General features: G+C 41.0%; 1 protein-coding gene across 1 annotated transcript in view; it reads left to right on the top strand.

Annotated features, from left to right (window-relative positions):
* Positions 1-18,294, top strand: part of LOC307111171 (uncharacterized protein) — a gene marked incomplete at its 5' end in the record, with an annotated part of 81,971 nt that extends 63,677 nt beyond the window's left edge. Inside the window, 4 exons of the mRNA XM_079790839.1 lie at positions 1,053-1,202; positions 3,590-3,728; positions 17,227-17,282; positions 17,809-18,294. Coding sequence (XP_079646965.1) covers positions 1,053-1,202; positions 3,590-3,644 — 205 coding nt within the window. The 3' untranslated portion in view covers positions 3,645-3,728; positions 17,227-17,282; positions 17,809-18,294. The remainder of the gene's footprint in view (positions 1-1,052; positions 1,203-3,589; positions 3,729-17,226; positions 17,283-17,808) is intronic.
* Positions 18,295-21,820: the final 3,526 nt, after the last annotated feature.

Raw genomic sequence — 21,820 nt, 5'->3', positions numbered from 1 at the left:
GTTACTTTGAAAGGGTGTAATTATCCCATTCTTTATCAAACATTTATCCAGTTATTTACAGTATATCAGTATGAACCCATGTTTTCATATTTGATTTGCCATGTTATGATCCATTACTAAAGTATCTATTTTGATGTCAAATTATTCCAGATTTGACCAGTGGGAACACCGTCACACTGCTTCTGTGTTCTCTCGGTGTGATCCCTTCATTCTTTGACCACTTCCTTACCCTCTGGTGCAAGATACTGCTCCAGATTTATCTTTATTCTGCCTTTCCCCACCCTAACACCAGCCATTTTTCAAAGAAGCCTGGTTTCTCTTAGTGAAGAACGATATTTAGAGACCACAATTTGAGCTCTAAGGTAGGCTCATTGCTCTTTGGATGTCACTGCTCCCAAATCCCTCTCAGTGGACAGGGCTAGAGAATATATGTACGATTATGTGTATACATACATTTATGTCTGGGATTTTCTATATTATCTGTTGGTCGGTCTATCTATTCATCCATCCATCCATCTATTGAAAATCCATGAATTTTATAGGGATATTTTTACTTCAACTACATTGGTTTATTCTAGATTTCTCCATTCCACATTTGTAACTCCCTTCTCTGAGAATAAGAAACCTGACTTCTATTATCCTTAAGACAGTTACCTATATGATCAAATCATTGTGTAAAACCACTCTTCCATCTAAACCACTGCCCTCTCCCTGTGTATGCTCTTCTCACACCACTCAAGTTCTGGCACACCCCCACTTCTTCTTGGGCTTAGCTAATGGGCTTGGATGAATTGTTTAAGAAGGGAAGGGGGGATAGGATTAGAAGGGAGAGAAAGCTAGTTTTCTCTTGTGATTTATAATTTAGTGAATTATACTAATAGGTTTTTCTAATATTGACTCATCCTTGGACTTTCATAATGTGCCCAGCTGTGATTTTTCTGCTCTTTCGTTTAAGATTTCTTGGTAAGTTATTTTTATGAGTTGACAAAGCTTTGGAATGCTAGAAATTTTCTTAGACATTCTCTTAATTTCCTTCTCTTTGATTTCTATAGGGGCAATACAGAGCTTTCTCTTGGCTTCCTTGCAGTCTCCAGTGCCTTTGATTTTGGAAATGCTACCAGCATGATGACTGCATTTTCAGTGGTGGACATTTTTGATATGCCTCAGAAGCAAGGACTTACAAGAATATCTACTTCCCAGTGGTAATGTGTGACTCTCACCATAAGCTATGCCATTATTTATAATATTCTAATGACTTTTTTCATAGAAACAAAACAGAGATTACTAACATTTCCTGAAGTTTCCAAAAAATAATTCAACTAAATGCCCATTTGTCAGTACAGCATTGAAAGGAACCAGCCTAAGGAATAATTGGTGAGTCAACCAATACCAAAACCACAATCCTTCATCTTCTTCATAACCAGCCTGACACAAAAAGACTTATTGAAAAGATAAATCTGCTTTGGAAAGCATTTGCATTTTAAGCAGAGATGGAATTTGGGGAAATGCCATGTAGATATCCATTATTCTACAAATCATAATTATTGTCAGTGACCTGAAACCTGGAACAGGTATTAATGGTTAAATAATGTTCATAGTTTTGTTCTTCAAGACTGCCTTTGTTCTCCACCCAATTAATACTGTTGCCTTAGCTTCTCTAGGCCTAAAGTGCATATGTTGCTTATATTTATTTGGGTAGTGTTTACATTTGGAGGCACCATCTTCCCCTGACAGAAAACAAATCCTGAATTGCTATCCTTTTTAAATTTTTTTATTCATACTTTCTTCCCTATATAACACCAACCTCTGGCCATTTCTGTTTAAAGAAGATACTACTTGTTATATATGTAGCTTCCTCCAAAAAGATCTACATATGCCTGTGTACTCGTGCACATGTGTACACACACATGTAACCACATGTTCTGTATATGTTTTTATATTTTTTTCTTGACTCACTCCCTCCTGAAAAACCATTTGAGTATAACCAAAGCTAATAAGAGATGAGGGTAGAATAGATGATATGTTTTGTTTATGAGATTGAAATTTATTTTAGCATGAGCACTTGACCCTTGGGGATCTGTGCCCCTGTGTGAATTGCATGCTTTAGCTATGTTAATGTTTCTGAGAACTCACACAGAGGGCAATCTAATTATCCAAATAAAAGAAATGTCTGAAAACAAATAAGTAGAATTTTCATTCTGAAAGCATGCTCACTTGCAAACTGGTAGGTAACATTCTTTTCAGAAGTGCATTAACTGGAATATTGTTTGAGCCTATGATTATAATATTTTTTCATTCATTCAACAAATATGTATGTATTGAGAGCCTTCATGTCTGGACACTATCCTGGATGTATTAACACACAAAGACAAACATGATTCTGTTTTTTTATAGTAAGGTAGGGAGAGAGAGATAGAAACATCAATGATGAGAATCATTGATCAGCTAGCTGCCTCCTGCACACCCCACAGTGGGGATCGTACCCGGACATATGGCCCAACCAGGAATCGAATTGTGACCTCCTGGTTCATAGGTCGACACTCAACCACTGAGCCACACCAGCAGGGTCCAAACATGATTCTTGATGGTAAACTTAACAACTAGTTTTCCAGAAACAAAACCCCTGAATTTTAGTATTTTCCATTTTTTGGTGTATAAATACTCCCATATTAGCAAATTCCATGCTATCCATGTTCTGCATTGGCTGGTACATAGTAAGAGATTTTAAACTCTATAAACCATCCTCATCATCTTCATATCTTGATCACAATTATTATGAACAAGCTTGCTTTAAGAACATACTGAAAAGAAACTCATGATCTATAGTGCAATTTGCCTACGATATATACATAGGGGTATGTGTGTATAAAGGTGTATGAAAGCTGAGAAGGGTCTGAAAGGATACACTGGACTTGGTATGGTTACCTTAGAAAGATGGGGAACTGAGGGAAAGTTAGGCAACACAGTGGGATTTTTTCTGTTTTTACTAAAAATCTGTAAAGTTTGGATTTTCATAAGTATGTATTTTTATAATTTTTGAAGAAAGAATTTGCATTGCTCCAGTTGAGCGAACATACCTCTCACATGATATTAGTCAAATGGTAACCAAATATATAGTGGATACAAGGCACTTCTTTTGAGAGTCAGATACTAGAATATATGAATGATTGTTAAATTGTTTTCCTGGTGAAAAGTGACACACTCTGTTGACAGAAGATAAAACAGAATTAAGACACTTGATAAGTATTCCAGTAGCTATAAGACAAACCACCTCAAAACAGTAACTTAAGACAATGATAATGTTTATTTTGCTCACAGGTTTGTAATTTGGGTGGGGAGTGGCAGAGAAATTTTTTCTCTGAAGGCTGAAGAATCACTCCTGAATCTGATGGTCAATACTGGCCATTGGCTGGGACCACCATGGGGCTGTGCTGGAACACCAACATGTGGTCCAAGACTGCTTGTGTTGGACCCCATGCAGTCCGGGTTCAAACAGGGTGTATCCCAAGAAAGAGCCAGGTAGAAGCTGTATCACCTTTTATGACCTGACCTTGGAAGTCACACAGCATCTCTTCCTCTTTTATTCCAGGTACTCAGAAGGCATTGCCCAAGTGCAAGAAGAGAAAAAGACTCCATCTTTTTAGGGGAAAGGAACAATTCCGCAGGCATGCGTGGGAATGGAAATATTAACATGGCCATTCCGGGAAAATACAGCCTGGCACCGTGAGGTGAGTCCTCTTCTTTGCGATGTCATCTGCACCACACACCTGCAGAGCAAAGAGGGAAAATTGGTCAGATCCTCTCAGCTGCCCAGCTGAATGTGAGTATTGCAACTTCACCTTGACTCCAAAAACCATATTCATGTATTGTGAAAGCTGTCATTCGTATTAACTAAGTTCAAAAGAAATTTTAATATTATAGGATTATAGTTCCCATGCCTAGCATATCCCTGGTTTTTAAAGTAATTATCCTGTGTACTGTCAAACTTCTCTTAATCTAAAAAGACATACTGATAAATTACAGGGATGGTAGAAGTGTACCTTTGCTCTGTCTGACTCAGGAAATGTGGGTTTGTATTATTTTTGTCTCTAAGCTTACTTCTCAAATTCAAAAAGAGGGCACAGAAAGAAGATGCATGAAAACGAATGTTTTGCAATGGAATTTCAAATATTCCTCTTAACTGCACATGAGTATCTGATTCGGTTGGTTGCCCTTTTTTGTTGATGGTTTCTTTTGCTGTGCAGAAGCTTTTGTTTGATGTAGTCCCATTTGTTTATTTCTAGTTTGTTTCCCTTGCCTTTGGAAACAAATTCACAGAAACACCACCATGTACTGATGTCCAGAAGCTTTAGTGCCTGTTTTCTGCTGTGCCTTTAATTGTTTCAGGTCTTACATTCAAGTCTTTAATACACTCATTTTTATTTTTTTTAAATCTTTTTAAAAAAATTTTCTTTATTGATTAAGGTATCACATAATTGTCCTCATCCCCCCCATTCCCATCCCAAACCCCTCCTCACTCATGCCCCCATCCCCTGTTGTCCGTGACCACTGGTTAGGCTTATATGCATGCATACAAGTCCTTTGGTTGATCTCTCCTCCTTACCCCCATCCTCCCCTACCTCCCCTCTGAGGTTTGATGGTCTAATCGATGCTTCCCTGTCTCCGGGTCTGTTTTTGATACACTCATTTTGAGTTAACTTTTGTGTATGGTCTAAAGTAGGTTCAGTTTTCCCAGAACTATATATTAAAGAGACTTTTCTTCATTTATATTCGTGGCTACTTCATCGTAAATTAGTTGTCCACACTTCTAGGCTCTCTATTCTGTCCCATTGGTCTGAGTGTCGGTTTTTGTGCCAATACTAGGCTATTTTGATTACTATACCTTTGCAGTATTGGGGAGTGTGATACCTACAGTTTTGTTCTTTTTTCTCGGGATTACTTTGGCTATTTGTGGTCCCATACTAGGATTATTCTATTTCTGTGAAAAATGCCAATGAGATGGGGATTGCACTGAATCTATAGAGTGCTTTAGGTAGTATGGATGGACATTTTAGTAATATTAATTATTCAGACTGTCTTTCCATTTTTGTGTGTTTTCTCCAATTTCTTTCAAGAATGTCTTTTTTTTTTTTTTTTTCAGGATACAGGTCTTTCATCTCCTTCGCTAAGTTTAGTCCTAGGTATTTTTTATTCTTTTTGATGTGATTGTGAATGTTTTTTTTTTCCATTTTATTTTCAGATAGTCTGCTGCTAGTAGATAGAAATGCAAGAGATTTTTGTATGTTGATTTCGTATCCTGAAACTTTACTATATTTGCTTACTATTTCAAGTAGGTTTTTTGGTGGAGTCTGTGCAATTTTCTATATATAAAATAATGTAACCTGCAAATTAGTCATAGTTTTATTTCTTCCCAATTTGGATGCCAATTAGTTACTTAGGTTAAAGACCTTAGAATGTTAAATCTATGGGAAATTTTAAAGGTGTCCAGCCAAAGCTTTGGCTGGGAGCCCTATCCTCGAAGAACCTTCTTCTAGTTTTAGGTCTAGAGTTCTGCTTTTGCAATCCTTCCATCTGATGATTATGGGATGTTCTTAGGCACTTCCTGCCCCATTATAAGTATAGAATTATTTGGGGATCAGACCAACTGTAGCTCAAGCCTCAGTTCTGCCACCTCTTAGGTTTGAGGTGGTCATGTCACTCCACATCTCTGAGCCTCACTTGTGTATTCAGGTCAGTCCCAGAATTATCAGTGTAACTGAGGTTTGCACATCTAGAATGTGCTGGCCCTCGCCTGTATGCTGAGCCTGCAGTACTAAACAAAACAGATATCGTTCCTGCTCTGAAAGGGCTCAGTTCCTTCCAACACACGAGAACGAATTACCAATTACAATCAGAGGATAAGTTCTCTGATAAGGATAGCCCAGGCTTGGCAATGGGCACACTGTGCGGGTAAACCTTTTGGGTATATTATATCAAAGCTGAGATATAAAGAGTGACTAGGAGTTGTCAGATGGTTAAGAGTAACTACAAATGCCTTAACTTTCTTCCAGTGAAATGGGGACACATCTACCTTGAGGTGGTATATTGAGAAATAGAGCTAATGAATATAACAACACCAGAACTATGCTTGACAGTTCAGTACTGGGCCAGGAAACATGTATTGGATGGGTACCACCCTAGGCAACGGGGCTTCAAATATGAGTAGGATGCCCTCCCAGTCCTCCTGGGTCTTCAAGGCTGCACGTCTAGCTCTTTCTCCTTAGGCTCTGTCACTGCTCTTGCCCCACTGTCTTGTACTTGCCTATTCACATCTTGAGACCACCAGCTTAGTGAGGTCAGAAATGCTTCTCTCTTGTTCACTATTGTATCTTGAACACTTAGTTGTTCCTAGTGTCTGGGACCTTTGCCTTTTGTCTTATCCCGTCCTTGGTGCCCTGCCACATCCTTTATCCCCCAACTTTCAGCTTACACCAGCCCAGCTTTCAACCACCAGCTCGCACATGAAGGAGGGAGAAAAGGAGTTGGGACATGTGCTTTAACTATCCCATAGCTGCTCTCGGCAGGGTTGGATGACCCTGAGACATGTGCTTTAGTTATCCCAGAGCAATGACTCAACTGATAACTTTATCCTCCATTGTCTCACTTCCATACCAATGATTCCCCCAACTCCCACATACACTTGAATCCTTATCTCAAGGTCTGCTCAAACAGAATGTCCACTTAGCATTCAAATCCCTCTCCTGTATTTAGGGAATTCTGCCACCTCTAAAGAGAGTATCTTCCATGAAAGGACCTGAAAATGTCAGATGCATGTATAGCCAGGCGAGGACACACCACCTTGTCTTGGTCAATCAGACACACCTATTCCACTCAGTGATGTCATGAAGAAGCAGGAAATGCCCAGATTTGATTCTGTTGACAGGTAGTGGCAAAGACAACCATTTGAATGGTAACTTTCAGCATCTAGTGTTGGTGGCACATGTGGTGTGACCAAGACCAACGCTTCACCCAGACAGTGGACTTGGAGGGTTTTGAGCACTGCTCCTTCCCTCTGTCAGATCAGAACATGGATCTTTGGTCCCCTCAGATTCTTTGATCTCTCCAATAGCATTCGGATACATGTCTTTCCTGCCAGTGTCAACGTTGGTTGGTGTAGCTTCTAACTAAGAATGCTGTCTTTCTGTGTCAGTCAGGATAGAGCCAGGTTTTTCAAGCAGATGAGATTTATTATAGATAATTGGTTAAAAAGGGAATGGAAAAGCTGGACAGCCAAATGGGGAGCAATGAGGCACCCCACAGATCAGTCACAGCTAGAAGCTGCCATCACCCCTAGGGCTGCAGGGACAGTGGAGGAGGGGCGCCCACTGTCTGACAGGAGCTGGAACCACAGTAAGGACTGCTGGCCAGGTGACCAGTGAAGCTCCACAGGAAGGGGGGGCGGGGAAGGAAGTATCTGGCCTTTTTCTTCCGCCCATCCTCCAATGTTACACTATCTCTCTCATAAACTGTAAGTAAACAGTAGCACAGGGCAGAACAGGGGGCGGGCCAAACATAGACTCGAAAGCCAGCCAGTAGTTGACATGCACATGTCATAAGAGCTCAAATACTTTGTGGCTGAATGAAGAGAAGAAAGCAAGAAGAGGGCTGGGATCAGAACTTTGTACTATACCAACCCTTAAAGGAAAGGGGAATGAGAGGAGCCTCCCTAAGGAGAAATCATCGGAGAGATAGGAGGAAACCAAGGCAAAGCTCTGAAGCAATAAGATCTGCCAGATGCTTAACTGGATTTCCACCAAACAGACCTCCGAATTACTCATCGCCTCTAGACAGAAGACTGAGAATGCTTATTCATGAGCTTTGAGCATCATAGCTTCTAATCCAGGCTATTCCCTGGGTAGGTTGGGTTATTAAGCGAGGATAACAGCGCTTGCCAACTGTCACTGGGCAAGGCGAGAAAGCAACGAATAATGAAGATTTTAAATACTTGGCAAAATAGAGAAATGTGTTGCAGCAGAAATCTTAGTTGATGAACTAGAGAGCAGTGCATTCACTCTCACAGTTTGAATTTATGGGACTGTCCTCCATGAATAAATGGAGTGTGGTATCTTAGGCGGTGCTGCCTTACCGCGTGAGAGAGAAAGCCTGCAGTTGGGGTTGTGAGGAGGAAGGTGGTAGAATGGAAAGAGCGGGTGGAAGATTCAGGAGGACCTCATTTCAGTCTCAGCTCGGCTGCTCCTTACCCTTGTGGTTTTAGGCATATTTTAAATAAGCCGAGCTTTAGCTTCTTCCTGTTTAAAATTGGCATCATCATAATTCTTGGCTGATCATTTTGATGATTATGTGGGCAGAGCTTCTAGAACAATGCCCAGCACAGACAAGTTAGAAAATGCCACCTGAGGGCTGCCATCAGCTCTTCACAAAAATATTTGTTCCCTTCCTCAATCTACCTTCTTTTTTGCCATAGTTCTAGCCTTGGGGGAAGAAGGGGTGAGAAAATAAACATACTTTCTAGAACAAATGGCTAGCCAGCATGAACTGATTTTATAGAGAAATGCTTAAAGGAGTTAAAACCCCAAACTCAAGTGTTCTGCTTATTGCTGCAAGTACCAAAATCCACAGGCATTATAAATCCAAGGCCATTTCCTCAGAATGTCAGATGGTCAAAAAAAAATCATCTGTACCGACTTCGTTTCTTTAAAAACCCTCCCTTCCCACAGCTGTCACAAGTGCCACTCGTTTATATTCTGGGTGGGAGCCCTTTCTCAGGTGGTGTCTTGGTGTTTCTGTGACCCAAGCCAGGAGGCCTGTGCCTTGCTTGACCACACTGTTTCTTCCCGACACGGCCTGAAACAGGATGGCCTCTGGGCCCACCACCAAGGAGCCGGCCTCCGCTCTGGGTCAGAGGCAGCGCCGAGCGTTGCCAGGCTACGCCACACAACACAAGACCCCATCTCCCTCTGGTTTTCTGGAGCAGCTGTCTGCAGTTCAGCTGTTGAAATTTCAGTTCCTTCGCTGAAATCCAAACACATCTGCCCCCCCAGACAGGAAGCTGCCTAATGAAGTGACTTCCTCCACGCGGACTAGTCTTGTGGTTTTATTCAGCCCTTCTAGCCAGTGTGGGGGCTGAGCACCACGGAGGGGCCTGTCTAGGGATGGAGGCACTGAGGTAGAAAATGCCACCTGAGGGCTGCCATCAGCTCTTCACAGCTTGACTTTGAAGCATCATGTGGAGCTCAGACAAAATCAGGTCTCACTTAGGCTGCAGCCTTGAGTGGACAAGCTGGACACCCCTCCAGCAGCCCATAATAGTCAAGACACTATTTTTAGCAACTTAAGTATAGAGACATATTTAGTTGTTCCAGTCACTCCGTGAGGAGGTACATTCTGAGCCACATTTTATTGATGGGAAATGTGAAGCACAGAGAGGCTAACTGATTGAGATGAGATCATGCGTAGCAGAATCAGGATTTGAACCCAGGCAGTCTAGCTTCTGCATCTACTTTCCCAAGCTCAAGCAATGCAACCCTTCTTATAACTTTCCACACATGCTCATCTACCAGATGATCATTCCCTGTCGCTTAGGTTCATCCGGATCGCTTATTTCCTACCAGTTGTCTAACTGATTTTCATTGTTATCCAGGGAAGTTCCTTCATCTCCCTCTGATGTTGGTCCCTTGTTTTCTGGATATTGGTTTTTCTTTCTTGGTTTGCCTCACTGTTTTAAAGGGAGCCATCCTTCAGAAGACTTCTTGAGAAAAATGTACATAGATCGGAAATATCAGAAAATGTTTGTATTCTATCTTGCTAACACTGTGTCTGTATTCACTACATTTCGCATTCTTGATCATTTATATGGGGCCTGTTTTTCCCCCTTTCTTGAAACTTTTACTATCTTTCTGAAAGTTTATAGCAGTTGTGTTTTTTCTCATTTATTGTGCTGGGTTCTCAGTAGGCCATTTCAGTCTGGACACTCATGTTTTTCAGGTCCAGAAAATGTTCTTGTAATATTTCTTTTGACATTTTTTTTCTCTTTTGTATTCTATTGTTAGGATGTTGGGCCTCCTTGTTTCATCTCTTTTCTCTCTGATTTTTTAAAAGAATGAGTTATTTCCTTAGCTTTATTTTCTACATCTTTTACAAATATATAGATTTATAAAATATTAGAGGCCAGATGCATGAAGATTCATGCAAGAATAGGCCTTCCTTCCCCTGGCTGCTGGCACCGGCTTCCCTCAGGCACCCAGGACCCGGGCTGCTTCGCTCTGGCTGCTGCCAGGCACCTGGGGCCCGGGCTGCTTTGCTCCAGCTGCCACCGCCACCCACCAGGGGCTTGCTCTAAGCCGCGCCACAGCTGCTCGGAGCACGCCCCTAACCCTGGTGTGTGTCTACTGAGGCTGCGGGCGGCAAGCATTCCCCTCCCGCCCATCTACACTCAGAGCTCCTCCTGAGCCAGTCGTGATGCAGCCTCCTCCTGAGGTGGTTGTGACGCATTAAGGTGTCTAGACTAATTTGCATATTACCTCATATATATATATATATATATATATATATATATATATACACATATATACACACACACACACATATACATATATGTATGTATATATAATTACTATGTATATAATTTACAATCTATATACAGGGTAGGGAAAAGTAGGTTTACAGTTTTAAGTACATGAAACAGTTTATTCTTGTATTATCTATATGAACAATGATAAACCTACTTTTGACCCACCTTATATATATAAATTGCAAACATATATAATTTTAGCTATTAAAAATTTTAAGAACCCTTTATTATCCTACTAATCTCTGCTTATTCTTTTTTTTTCTTAATAGCACCCTGATTTTGTTTTAAGGCTAAATACCTTATTTTTATTCTCTCTGAGATCATTAACTATAATTTCATTAAAGTGTTGTTTTTAGTGTGTAGTCTCTTTAGTTTCCATTCTTGTTTTGATGTCTCCTATCTTTTATGTCAGAGGCTTTCTTCAAATGTCAAGTAATCCTTGGTTTCCTGTTGATATTTTAAAAGTTAGGTTTAAAAAATGCTGATTGGAAGCTCTGTGTGTTTGGACTTGGCTTTATCAACTGTAGAGTGCACTGTAGAATAATTGGGTGATGAGTTGACTTTTTATTGGGAAATTTCTAAATGTCTGTACCAACAGGCACATGAGATATTTACCTGTGTAAAATTTTGTGAAGGTTAGTTATATATGGCATCATAAACAACTTAAAAATCAATGTTAGGTATATGAATTCCTAAACCTTTCTGCTATTTGATTCATGCTGACCTATATCTATCCCCAATCAGCTTTATAAATTGTTTTCCTAAATGAAGCCAGTTCTTTCAAAAAGAATTATGCTCAGTTTGTGCCATATACCCAAACATCAACTGTTGAGTTATAAACTCTAATAGTTACATGATAGCTGTTGGCTAACTTGACTTCTGACTGGTGCCAACTTACTTTCATGTTACTTTTATTTCCTCATAATGTGTAATTATTGCATGTAGACCCATTCTACTCATTAAGATAATTACGTTTATCTTGAAGTTCATCAATCTCCTTGTTTATGTATCCTCTTCATGAGTGAGGTTGAGATTTTCTACATATTGGAATAATCACACTGGAAAGCCCTGTCTACTGACTTTCCATGTAACTCTCTATAACCCCTTGGCAAACTTCCTGTTAAGGGCTCCTCCCCACCCTTTAAGTGGTATAAAAGCATCGTAGTTGTAGCCGGATTCTTATGTGATTTCTTTTATGTGGAATAAAATACTTGATTTGCTGGTCTTATCTTACTAGACCTCCTAGAAACATTTGATATACTGGATTGCTCTCTGCTTCTTGAATCTTTCCCACATACCACATTCTTCTGATTTTGTTTCTACCTCCTATCACACTGGCCACTGTTTTCTATTCTCTTTTGTTAGGTTCATCTTTTCAACTTGACCTGTGATGTGAGAGTGCTTCAGGATCGTGTACTCACCTCTTCTCCTCTCTGTCCCTTAAGGTGATTCTATCCAGTTCCTAGCCATATGCTGATGACTCAGTCTCTGTGTTGTAGCCCTAGGACTCCTGAGTCTATTTGCCTACTTGACATCTTCACATAGATGTTCAATACAGAACTCTTGAGTCACACTATTTACACATGCCCTAACTGCCCCTTACATACTTCTTTCTTCCCATTTTGTAAAATGGCACCACCTTCCAGCCACTTGCTCAAGCTCAAAATATGACCATTACTCTTTATTTTATTCTTCTTCCACTTAACGCATGTATCTACAACCACTATTGGTTTTACTCCAGCAAATGTTTTTAACTTGTCTGATTCTCTGTATTTCCACGACTCTTACCTTAGACAAAGACATACTGTTTCTTCTGGACTACTGCAATAGCTTCTCACCTGGTATCCTTGCTCCCATTCTTGCACATAGCAACCAAAGTTTTAGAAACATAAATCAGATCATGCCTTTAAGACCCTCCAGAAGTCTACTTACAGAACCGCACATGCTCTAGCTCTTACCTACCAGTCCTGCGTTTGTTTCCTCACAACACCAAACTCATCCCCTCCCTCTAGTCTGTGAACAAGCGCTTCCTCTGCCTGGAATGACCTTCTCTCTTATTCGTGCGCGTCACAGTCTTATCTTCTCTTCGAAAATGTCACCTCTTCAGAGTCCTTCCCTGGGCTCCTACATAGTCATACTGAGTCCTTTTCTTTCTCATCAGCCTATTTTTATTCTAACACTTATCACTATCTGATATTTTAATAATTTACCTGAATGTAAACTCCTTGAGAGCAGTGACCTTATCAGTCTCATTCAACATAGTATCATCAGTGTCTGGCACTGAGAAAGCACTCAATGCCTGGTTTTTGAAAGAATGGGTTAATAGATGGATGAAAGGTGTTTTAGAAGCCTTATAGTCCTTCTCTCTCTCGGTGAGTAAACCAGAGAGAAAAGCAACTTGCCAAAGATCATGTAGATTGGCGGCTATTTGTTCTAAATCTGTTCACTGTTACACTAACAGCTACATCCAGTGGCAAATATTTTTAATTATACTGTTGGTTCTACCAATCTAATCAGTTCATTGTCCTACCTTAAGGTCTTATCCAACCTGAGGGTGCTATGGACAGAAGCCACCTATATGTTTTATTGTGTCATTTGCCAGTGACTGGTCATCTTTATCCTGGGGCAGTTATATAAGCTTCGTTCATAAACTTTGAGAACTGACTTTTTGGCTCTTCTCTCTTGTTGGCCCACAACAAACCCACCTTTTTATCTATTACTCAAAATCAAGTTCTTAACATGCTAAGCCTTGATTTTGTTGCCTGATCAGCTTTGCCATGATAGAGGAGGGGGATACCCAACAACAAACTCATTCTCTGTCACTTTTCTCCTCTATTTAGAATAATAAATATGAAATTCACTTCACAGGGATTAAATGAGCTCATTAATAATCCAGTTAGTTGGATTAAATAAATTTATGAATATGAAAACATTGGCTGAGTGTAAGATGCATTACAGACATGAGATTAAATGCAAGAGATTGCTCATATTAATCAGTTCCTAATGTATTAAATATATGGTCATCAGTAATTGTAATCTTTTAAAGTCCCTGTTATATGTCAGGCTTTCAGAACAACTGCCTCTTAACCAGTATACTTTTGATTTTAATACTATTTTTAATAAAATTATGTTCACTGTAGCCGATCCACATGGTATAAAATGAAAATTGAAAGTATATATTTTTACCTCAGACCCCACAAATATAACCCCAGACATAAGCAGATAGCATTAGCTTGCTGTTTTTAGTTATTAATAATAGGAATAGCAAACATAACATAATAGTTTAGTACATGATTAGGAGTCTGGCATTGTTATAAACACTTTATATATAAATCCATTGTGATGCTCACAATAATCCTATGGCTCAAGTATTACTATTTTTTTAAAATATATTTTATTGATTGTACAGAGAGGAAGGGAGAGGGATAGAGAGTTAGAATCATCGATGAGAGAGAAACATCAATCAGCTGCCTCCTGCACACCCACTACCGGGGATATGCCCGCAACCCAGGTACATGCCCTTGATCGGAATCGAACCTGGGACCTTTCAGTCCGCAGGCCGATGCTCTATCCACTGAGCCAAACCTGTTTCGGCTCAAGTATTACTATTATCTAATTTCATATATGAGTAAACTGAGGCCCAGCGTCACAGAGCTAGGCAGAGGCAGCTCGGGCAGTCTGGCTCAAGGGCCAAGCTCTTGTTACCATAAACAACATGGCTTAGATACCTTTCCAGATGAGTCTGTGGAGATCTGCATAATGTTATTACCTACAGAACATCCCATTGTATGATGTCCTTTTATTATCGACTCAAAATTAATGAGAATTTTAATTTCTTCCAGATTTTATTACTAAAAATAAACTGCAAAAATATAAGATGAAGCTGCTCTGCTCAGCCCAGTGCTTTTGTGTGAATCTGTCTACAGCGTACACTTCTAGAGGTGGCTAGCTAAAACAAAGAACCTGTGCGCTAAACTTTTTGAGTTGACAATAACGAATTGCTCTCCACAACGAATAGTAATTTCCCCTGGACTCTACAGACCACGAGAATCACTGCGAGGACTTGTCATTTCTTTGTGCCTCTGTTGTTGTTTTTTTATCTAATTTTTTAAAATCGGATTGCTCTGCTGTTTGAGGAGGAATTTACCACATGACAAACAACATTTTAGGAAAGCTCCTGTGTTTCTGTGAGGTGAGGTCTCTGCTCCTGCGCCTGAGGCTCTGGGAGGATTACCGTGAGGCTGTTCACCTGGACTCAGCCTGAGATATTTATTGGCTCTTATTTAAGCAGAACCTCTAAACCAGTGGTTCTCAACCTTTCTAATGCTGCGACCCTTTAATACAGTTCCTCATGTTGTGGTGACCCCCAACCATAAAATTATTTTTGTTGCTACTTCATAACTGTAATTTTGCTACTGTTAATGAATCGTCATGTAAATATCTGTGTTTTCCGATGGTCTTAGGCGACCCTGCTAGCGGTTCTCAACTCACGACCCACAGGTTGAGAACCGCTGCTGTAGAGCCTAAGACCATCGGAAAACACAGATATTTACATTAGGATTCATTAACAGTAGCAAAATTACAGTTATGAAGTAGCAACGAAAATAATTTTATGGTTGGGGGTCACCACAACATGAGGAACTGCATTAAAGGGTCGCGGCATCAAAAAGGTTGAGAACCACTGGTCTAAACCAATATACAGTTTCACTCATTTACACTCCAGGGGGAGAGAGAACTGTGAGGAGTGAGACACCGCAGAATGCAATCGCCCCTCATCCCACCCCGGCAAACTTCTGAAGAAATGGAATTGGTCACGTCTTTCCCATTTCAAGTCTCTCTTCCTAACCAGAGTTGTTTCTCAGTGCATTGGCATGTGAAAAGTCCAGGAGGAAAGGAAATAACAAGGTTACTTTATTAACTACCATTTCATTCATCCCTTGTTTGTTTTGTAAGGGGAACTATTAGCTAAGATATGGTGCCTGCCTCCAAGAAGATATTGCAGTCTTCTCCAGCTACGGTAGGAATGGAGCATCAAGAAAATCTCGTGCATTTCAATGGGAGGGAACTTAGAGCAACAGAAAGATCAGGACTAAAATGTCCCTATTTTATTGAAAAAAGTAAAGCTTTGAGAGGTTAAAGGACTCAGCGTAGCTTATTCAGATAGAGTGGCGAAGTCACAGCTGAGACTTCGTTTCTACTTTCAGAGATCACGTGTTCTCTATTGCACCTGCGAGGGGGAGGGGGAGAGGGCTTGGGTCTCCAAGCCTGACTGCTGCCCATGTCTAGTCTCATCCAGTCAGCACACTGACATCCTTCTCTGTGCTCCAGGCATACAGAGCTGCTGGCTAAAATAAAACTATTTTACATACGTGGAGGGCGGATGAAATTCCTATGTGCCAAAGAAGCAGAACCCCATAAGCAACGTGGTGAGTGCGTGAGCTGATGCCAAAACAGGTTAGGGGACATCGGATGTGGCTATAGGACCTAACAGCGAGGGGTCGGAGTTTTTAACAGAGATCTAGAATAAAAGACTTGGGCCTGTGAGTGGTGAGGCGCTGAAACTGAAGTTCACACATAAAGCTAGAACCGAGGAGGAAATGTTCCCGCCGTACACGGGGATCATAAAACATTGCTCACTTACGACCAACCCACTGGTGAAATTCTCACCAGTTAGATATCTCCAAAATAAAAAAATTTTAAATTTCTGCCATGCAAAGGTATAGAATCCAAACGGCTGATTACTTTCATAGTATAGGACTCCCAAATGGAGATATTAATATAGGTACTGGAAATACTTCAGACCAGTGAGATCCTGAAGTTCCCAGAGGAATACAATGCCAGACTTGTTTGAAAGGTTACTACTACATCTTAAAGTACACAGAAATTCCACCGGGTAAATGTATCCTCGCAATAAAAAAAGTACAAAACAAACAAGGAAATGGTCCACAATGGGGGAGAGGACTTGTACCCCAAAAACCTGAGAAAACATAACAACCTACAGCTGTAGGAAAAATAAATAAAGCTGTCTGAAAGTATATGTGCAATCATCGAGGAACTAAAGAGAGAACTGAAAACTTCATGAAAGAACAGGGTACTGAAAAACAACAGGCAGAGATGAAAAAACTCAATAGAATAATTTAAAATAAAAAGTTGTGGATAGAATTAAACACAATGGCCAGCTTTAAGAGCAGATTGGCACACTTAAAGAATGGATGGTAGGAAAGATAAATCTGAGGAAATTATCCAGAGGGCTGCAGAGAGATAAAAAGGCATAAAATTCAAAAGACAGGTTTAAATTAGAAGTTTCAATTTAGGTTTAATGGGAATGTCAGAAGGAGAAAGTGGGAGAAGGGGCAATATTTTAAATGAAAATAGCTCTGGAAAATTCACAGCCAAGAAAAGCCTCAGATTGAAGAAACTCACTGAGTCCTGCACACAATGTATAAATCTACTCCTCGACTCATGTGAAGAACAGAACACTGAAAATAAGCAAACGCTAGCTGAAGAGCAAGTAGAGAAAAAAAGATAGTATTGCAAAGGAACAATCATTAGAATAATAGTGGACAAAAGCAAAACAGAGATCAGAATGCAAATCTCTGATTATCAGAATCACCTGAGACGCACATTAAAATGCAATATTATGTTTTTTTCCCCAGATGCTCTGGATGGTGTTCAGGAAGATGCCTTTTACAAAAGCTACTCTGGTCATCAGGTGGGTTTAAAACCCCTTTATTCCTTAGCACCAAATACATAAGCGCACGCAGATGTTCATCTACAATTGTCCCCCCACGGATACCAAACTTCATGGAAGTTCACGTCCCTTCGGTAAAATGGCGTAGCATTTGCATAAAACCTACTCACACACTCCATAAACTTTAAATCATCTCAAGATTACGTATAATCCCTAGCACAATGTAAGTGCTATTTAAATAGTGAGACTGCATTGGTTAGGGGATAATGACAAATAAAAACCTGTATGTTCAGGACAGACGCAATCATCATAGGCCTAGCTACACAGTGTACATCAGCAACAACGTAACATTCTTGTCAAATATTTTTGATGCGCAGTTGGCTGACTCTGCACATGTGGAACTCACAAAAACAGAGGGTGGACTATAGTCATACACTCTGATCTCAAAGATATGTTAGTGAAATTACTCCTTTCACCCACCCCTGAAAAAAATGCGGAGGTTGGGTCCATAACCAAGGATAATTTCTGAAGGTTTTTTTCTTTCCAGTCTCTCGGGCAGTCATGCTACTTCCAGAAGATGATCCCAAAAGAAAGGCAAGTGAGTTTAGTCCAAGCACCTCCTACCTCACAATTTCTCTTGTATTGCCATCTTCAATGTAAGAATGGTTAGAATCAGATGTTGCATCATCCCGCCTTGTACCTCTGAATCCTGGGTGGGTACTTGATGAGACCTAGGAATAGCCTGTGGTTGTAGAGTGTTTGGCAAGACATGCTTCCTATGTTACTTGATATTTCATGTTAAATATAAGCAGACATGTTAACCCACCAATACCAGAAATCTAGTCTCCTCTGCCTTTACGGACATCTGTTCTCAGACCAAGGGTTTTTCAACTGTTATACTTAGGGCGAATTCTATGGTAAAGTCGCACTGACTACAACTATTTACAATAGCCATACTTTTTGAACTAATAGCACTACTTGTAGGAATTTATTCTAAGTGCCTCCAACACATACAAAGACCCTTTATACAGGCATACCGTGGAGGTGTTATTGTGGGTTCGGTTTCAGACCACCACAACAGAATGACTATCACAATAAAGACAGTCATCTTTTTGCTGGTGGAAGGTCTTGCCTTCAACTTGTCAAATCTGCTGTATCTGAAGTACAGTGAAGGGAAGCACAATAAAATGAGGCGTGGCTATACTCGAAGTGGTGCGGTCTGGACACTCTGTTCCAGACACATGTAATAAAGCATTTTGCTTTTGGGCATGAACTCCTTACACACATGCATGACACTATTTCTCCTTTTAGTAGAGAATGCTTAAACAATGGCATATCCACACAACAGCACCGTGCCAGGTTCAAAATTATGCTTTGAACAGGCAGCTCACAAGACAAATTTTAGAATTACCATAAACACAAAGAAATATTTAACCTCATTAATAAAGGGAATAATAAAACTCCCTTTTTACTCATCATAAGTTAAAAAAAAGAATGATAATATCTGTGTTGGTGAAGGCGTGGAGAAATGGGCACTACTTTGGTGTAGGCAGTACATATTGATACATACTTTCTAGATAGAAATTTGGTAATATGTAGCCAAAGACTTAAAAATTCACATAATTTTTTTCTCAGCAAGTCCACATAAATGGTGGTTATTTTTTAAATAATTTGAACAAGTATAGCATTGTTTATATTTAAAAAGTTGGGAACAATTTAAGTGTCTGAAAATAGGAATTATTTAAAATGTGCTATACACTGGAATATAGTTGGGAAAGATATTCATAATACATTGGTAATGGTTTTAAAATTATAAAATAGAAGGTGAAATTATAGATAAGAAGGTGATGTAATAAGAAATCATAATGATGGAAAAGTGTATGTTACCAAAAAAAAAAAAAAGAAAAAAAGATAGTGATTATCTCTGGGTGGTGGAAGCCTATGGGTGGTTTTCTTTACATAGTATTGTCTACAAATTTTGCAATAGAATTTTAATTATTTAAATAAAAAGATAGTTTGCCGAAACCAGTTTGGCTCAGTGGATAGAGCGTCAGCCTTCGGACTGAAAGGTCCCAGGTTCGGTTCTGGTCAAGGGCATGTACCTTAGTTGTGGGCACATCCCCAGTGGGGGGTATGCAGGAGGTGGCTGATAGATGTTTCTCTCTCATCGCTGTTTCTAACTCTCTCTCCCTTCCTCTCTGTAAAAAATCAATAAAATATATTTTTTAAAAAAGATAGTTTGACTATCATATGAGATAAAGCGACCTTCTTTTTTTTTGCCGTAATTGGCATTGTGACTACAACTATGTAGAAATGTATACCTTACTAGAAGGAAGGAAGGCAGGCATTCCCGCTAAGGGCAGAGTTCTTTGGCCAGTGGAATAGGGGGCAAATGTTTTTCTATTTCTATTAATGTCTCAGACTTTCCCATCTATTACCAATTTTATATGTAGACGAACTAGAAGGAAATGTGTTTTTAATATAAATTAAATGGATAAAGTAATTAGGATCTTCCCTTTACATTTTTATCTTATATGCTTCTCTGCTGTATCAACTGTCCATACGGAGTCCTAATGCCAGATTTCTGGGCTCCCACCAGGTCACCGCATTGGGTACTTTGACATAAGATACTACTGGATTTGTGATTTCAATCATGAAAACAGAAGCTTTTCTAGAATCCTCGCCTGAGTCTAGCAGGGAGCTGGGCGGGATTGAACGTGCTCCTCCTCACCCGGCATCCTGTCTCTGAAGGGGATGGAGGGGATGAGATCTTGGCACCACTGCTCCAGACCCACGTGGCAATGCATTTGCTTTTTGGCTTGAACTCCTCACACATATGCTCTGCCTTTCCGCTTTCAAGCAGGGAGCTCCTTGCCTGCACCAGTCGGGATGTCAGCAGGCGGCCTGCGGGCCCCCAGAGCTTTCTGCATGAATTCCTCTGTGTGGTTTCTGCACATGCAACTTGGCACCCAGACACACAAACACACCTTCCTGCCTTCCTCCCCACACACACTCCGTATTCCCTTAGAAGTCATCCCGAGTCTTGGCCTGGATATTGAGACAAAGCCAGGCTTTCTTCAAAGAATTGCCTCCTTTCCATCTGCTGAGATGCCCTTTCCCCTCCCCAGAGGAGGCACACTCTCCAGTCCCTCTGCAGCTTCTGGCTCTCCCTGTCCCGTCCCATCACCACAGTCACCTCAAGGAAGCAACCTTGTCACCCATGGCCCTGGAGTCTTCTCCAGCTTCCATCACATTCGGCATAATGTAGATATTATCTTAGATGGGAATGAGTCCTTCATGAGGTGCCCCCAACTCAGCTGTCAGCCCCACCATCACACACATTTCCCGCCTTCCTCTGCAGCCCTAACACATGGTCCCTGGACCTGGCCCGCCTCTGCTTTTCCACATGTGGTTCCCTTGCCTTCTCCACTTTGTCCCCATCAATGCTGCTTCAATGGTCAGAAATCAATTTGAATGTCATCTCCACTGAGAAGTCCTTCCTCACTCGCCTCCCAGTTGCCCCCCCCCCCCCCCCGCCCCCAATCCAGTGCCAGGTGCCTCACCCATGACCTCTACAGGATCTAAGAGCATTCGCCAGCTCAGCTCTGCCCCTCACCGGACCGAGAGGTCCTTGCAAGCAAGGACGGGGTTTTGCTGTGGTAATATGCCAGTACCTGGCCTACTCTCGTCGTTTCCAGTGGATAGCAAGCTCTCGTAAATGTGTCCAGCAGTCCTACCCCTGAGAACAATCCCAACATATGTAAGGCATGCACAAGAATGCTTGCAGCACCATTACTTTTATTAGTCCCCAAATAACCATTAGTCCCTGGAAATAACCCAAATGTCTGCTAACTGGAGAGCGGGTAAGTAAATCATGGCATTTTAAATCAATCAACCCTATGCAACTATGGGAAGGAATGAAGAAATGCTGTGAATGGATTTCACAGACCTGATGTTGCGTGAGAGCCGTGAAGGAGGCGGGAGTCACCTGTGGTGGGAGAAACCATGAGGAGTTACCCCTGAAGGCACAGGTTACCTGATGGGGGCCTCGGGGACCCCAGGAATGCTCCGGGCGCTGGCCCCATGGAACTTGCTCACACTGTGGAAACGCATCCAGCTGTAGATTTATGATTTGTGTACGTGTCTGTATCTCAAACTTGAATAAAGGTTTTAATTGAGCCCAGTCCCTTTGTGAACACTTTCTCTTGGCGTTTGGACAGGGGCCGACATGGTGAGTGTAGGTGTGCCTGCTTCAGGGGTGCCCTCCCCCGTCCCCGCCTCACAGCAGTGTCCCGGGGGCAGAAAGGAGAATTTCTCGCTGTATAGCGTTTAGTATTTGCGTTAAGAAACGTGCTGCGGGTGCTAATTTGGGTGGTTTGACTTCTCCACTTAAATTTCAGCAAATCACTACAACTGGCCTGTCCCTCTTTGCGTGGTGTCTTCAGCCTCCTGCTCCTAAGACTTTAGTCACCTATTGGCCTGGGCACACCAGCCAAACCTTCCTTATGTTCATTCCCACGTCACTGCTGCCGTTTACAATTGGGTTTTTTCCTCTTGGC

This window comes from Cnephaeus nilssonii (genome assembly GCF_951640355.1).
Source record: "Cnephaeus nilssonii genome assembly, chromosome: 14".
Lineage (NCBI taxonomy): Eukaryota > Metazoa > Chordata > Mammalia > Chiroptera > Vespertilionidae > Cnephaeus > Cnephaeus nilssonii.
Note: the sequence above shows the minus strand (reverse complement) of the source record. Positions and strands in the feature narration are given on the sequence as shown.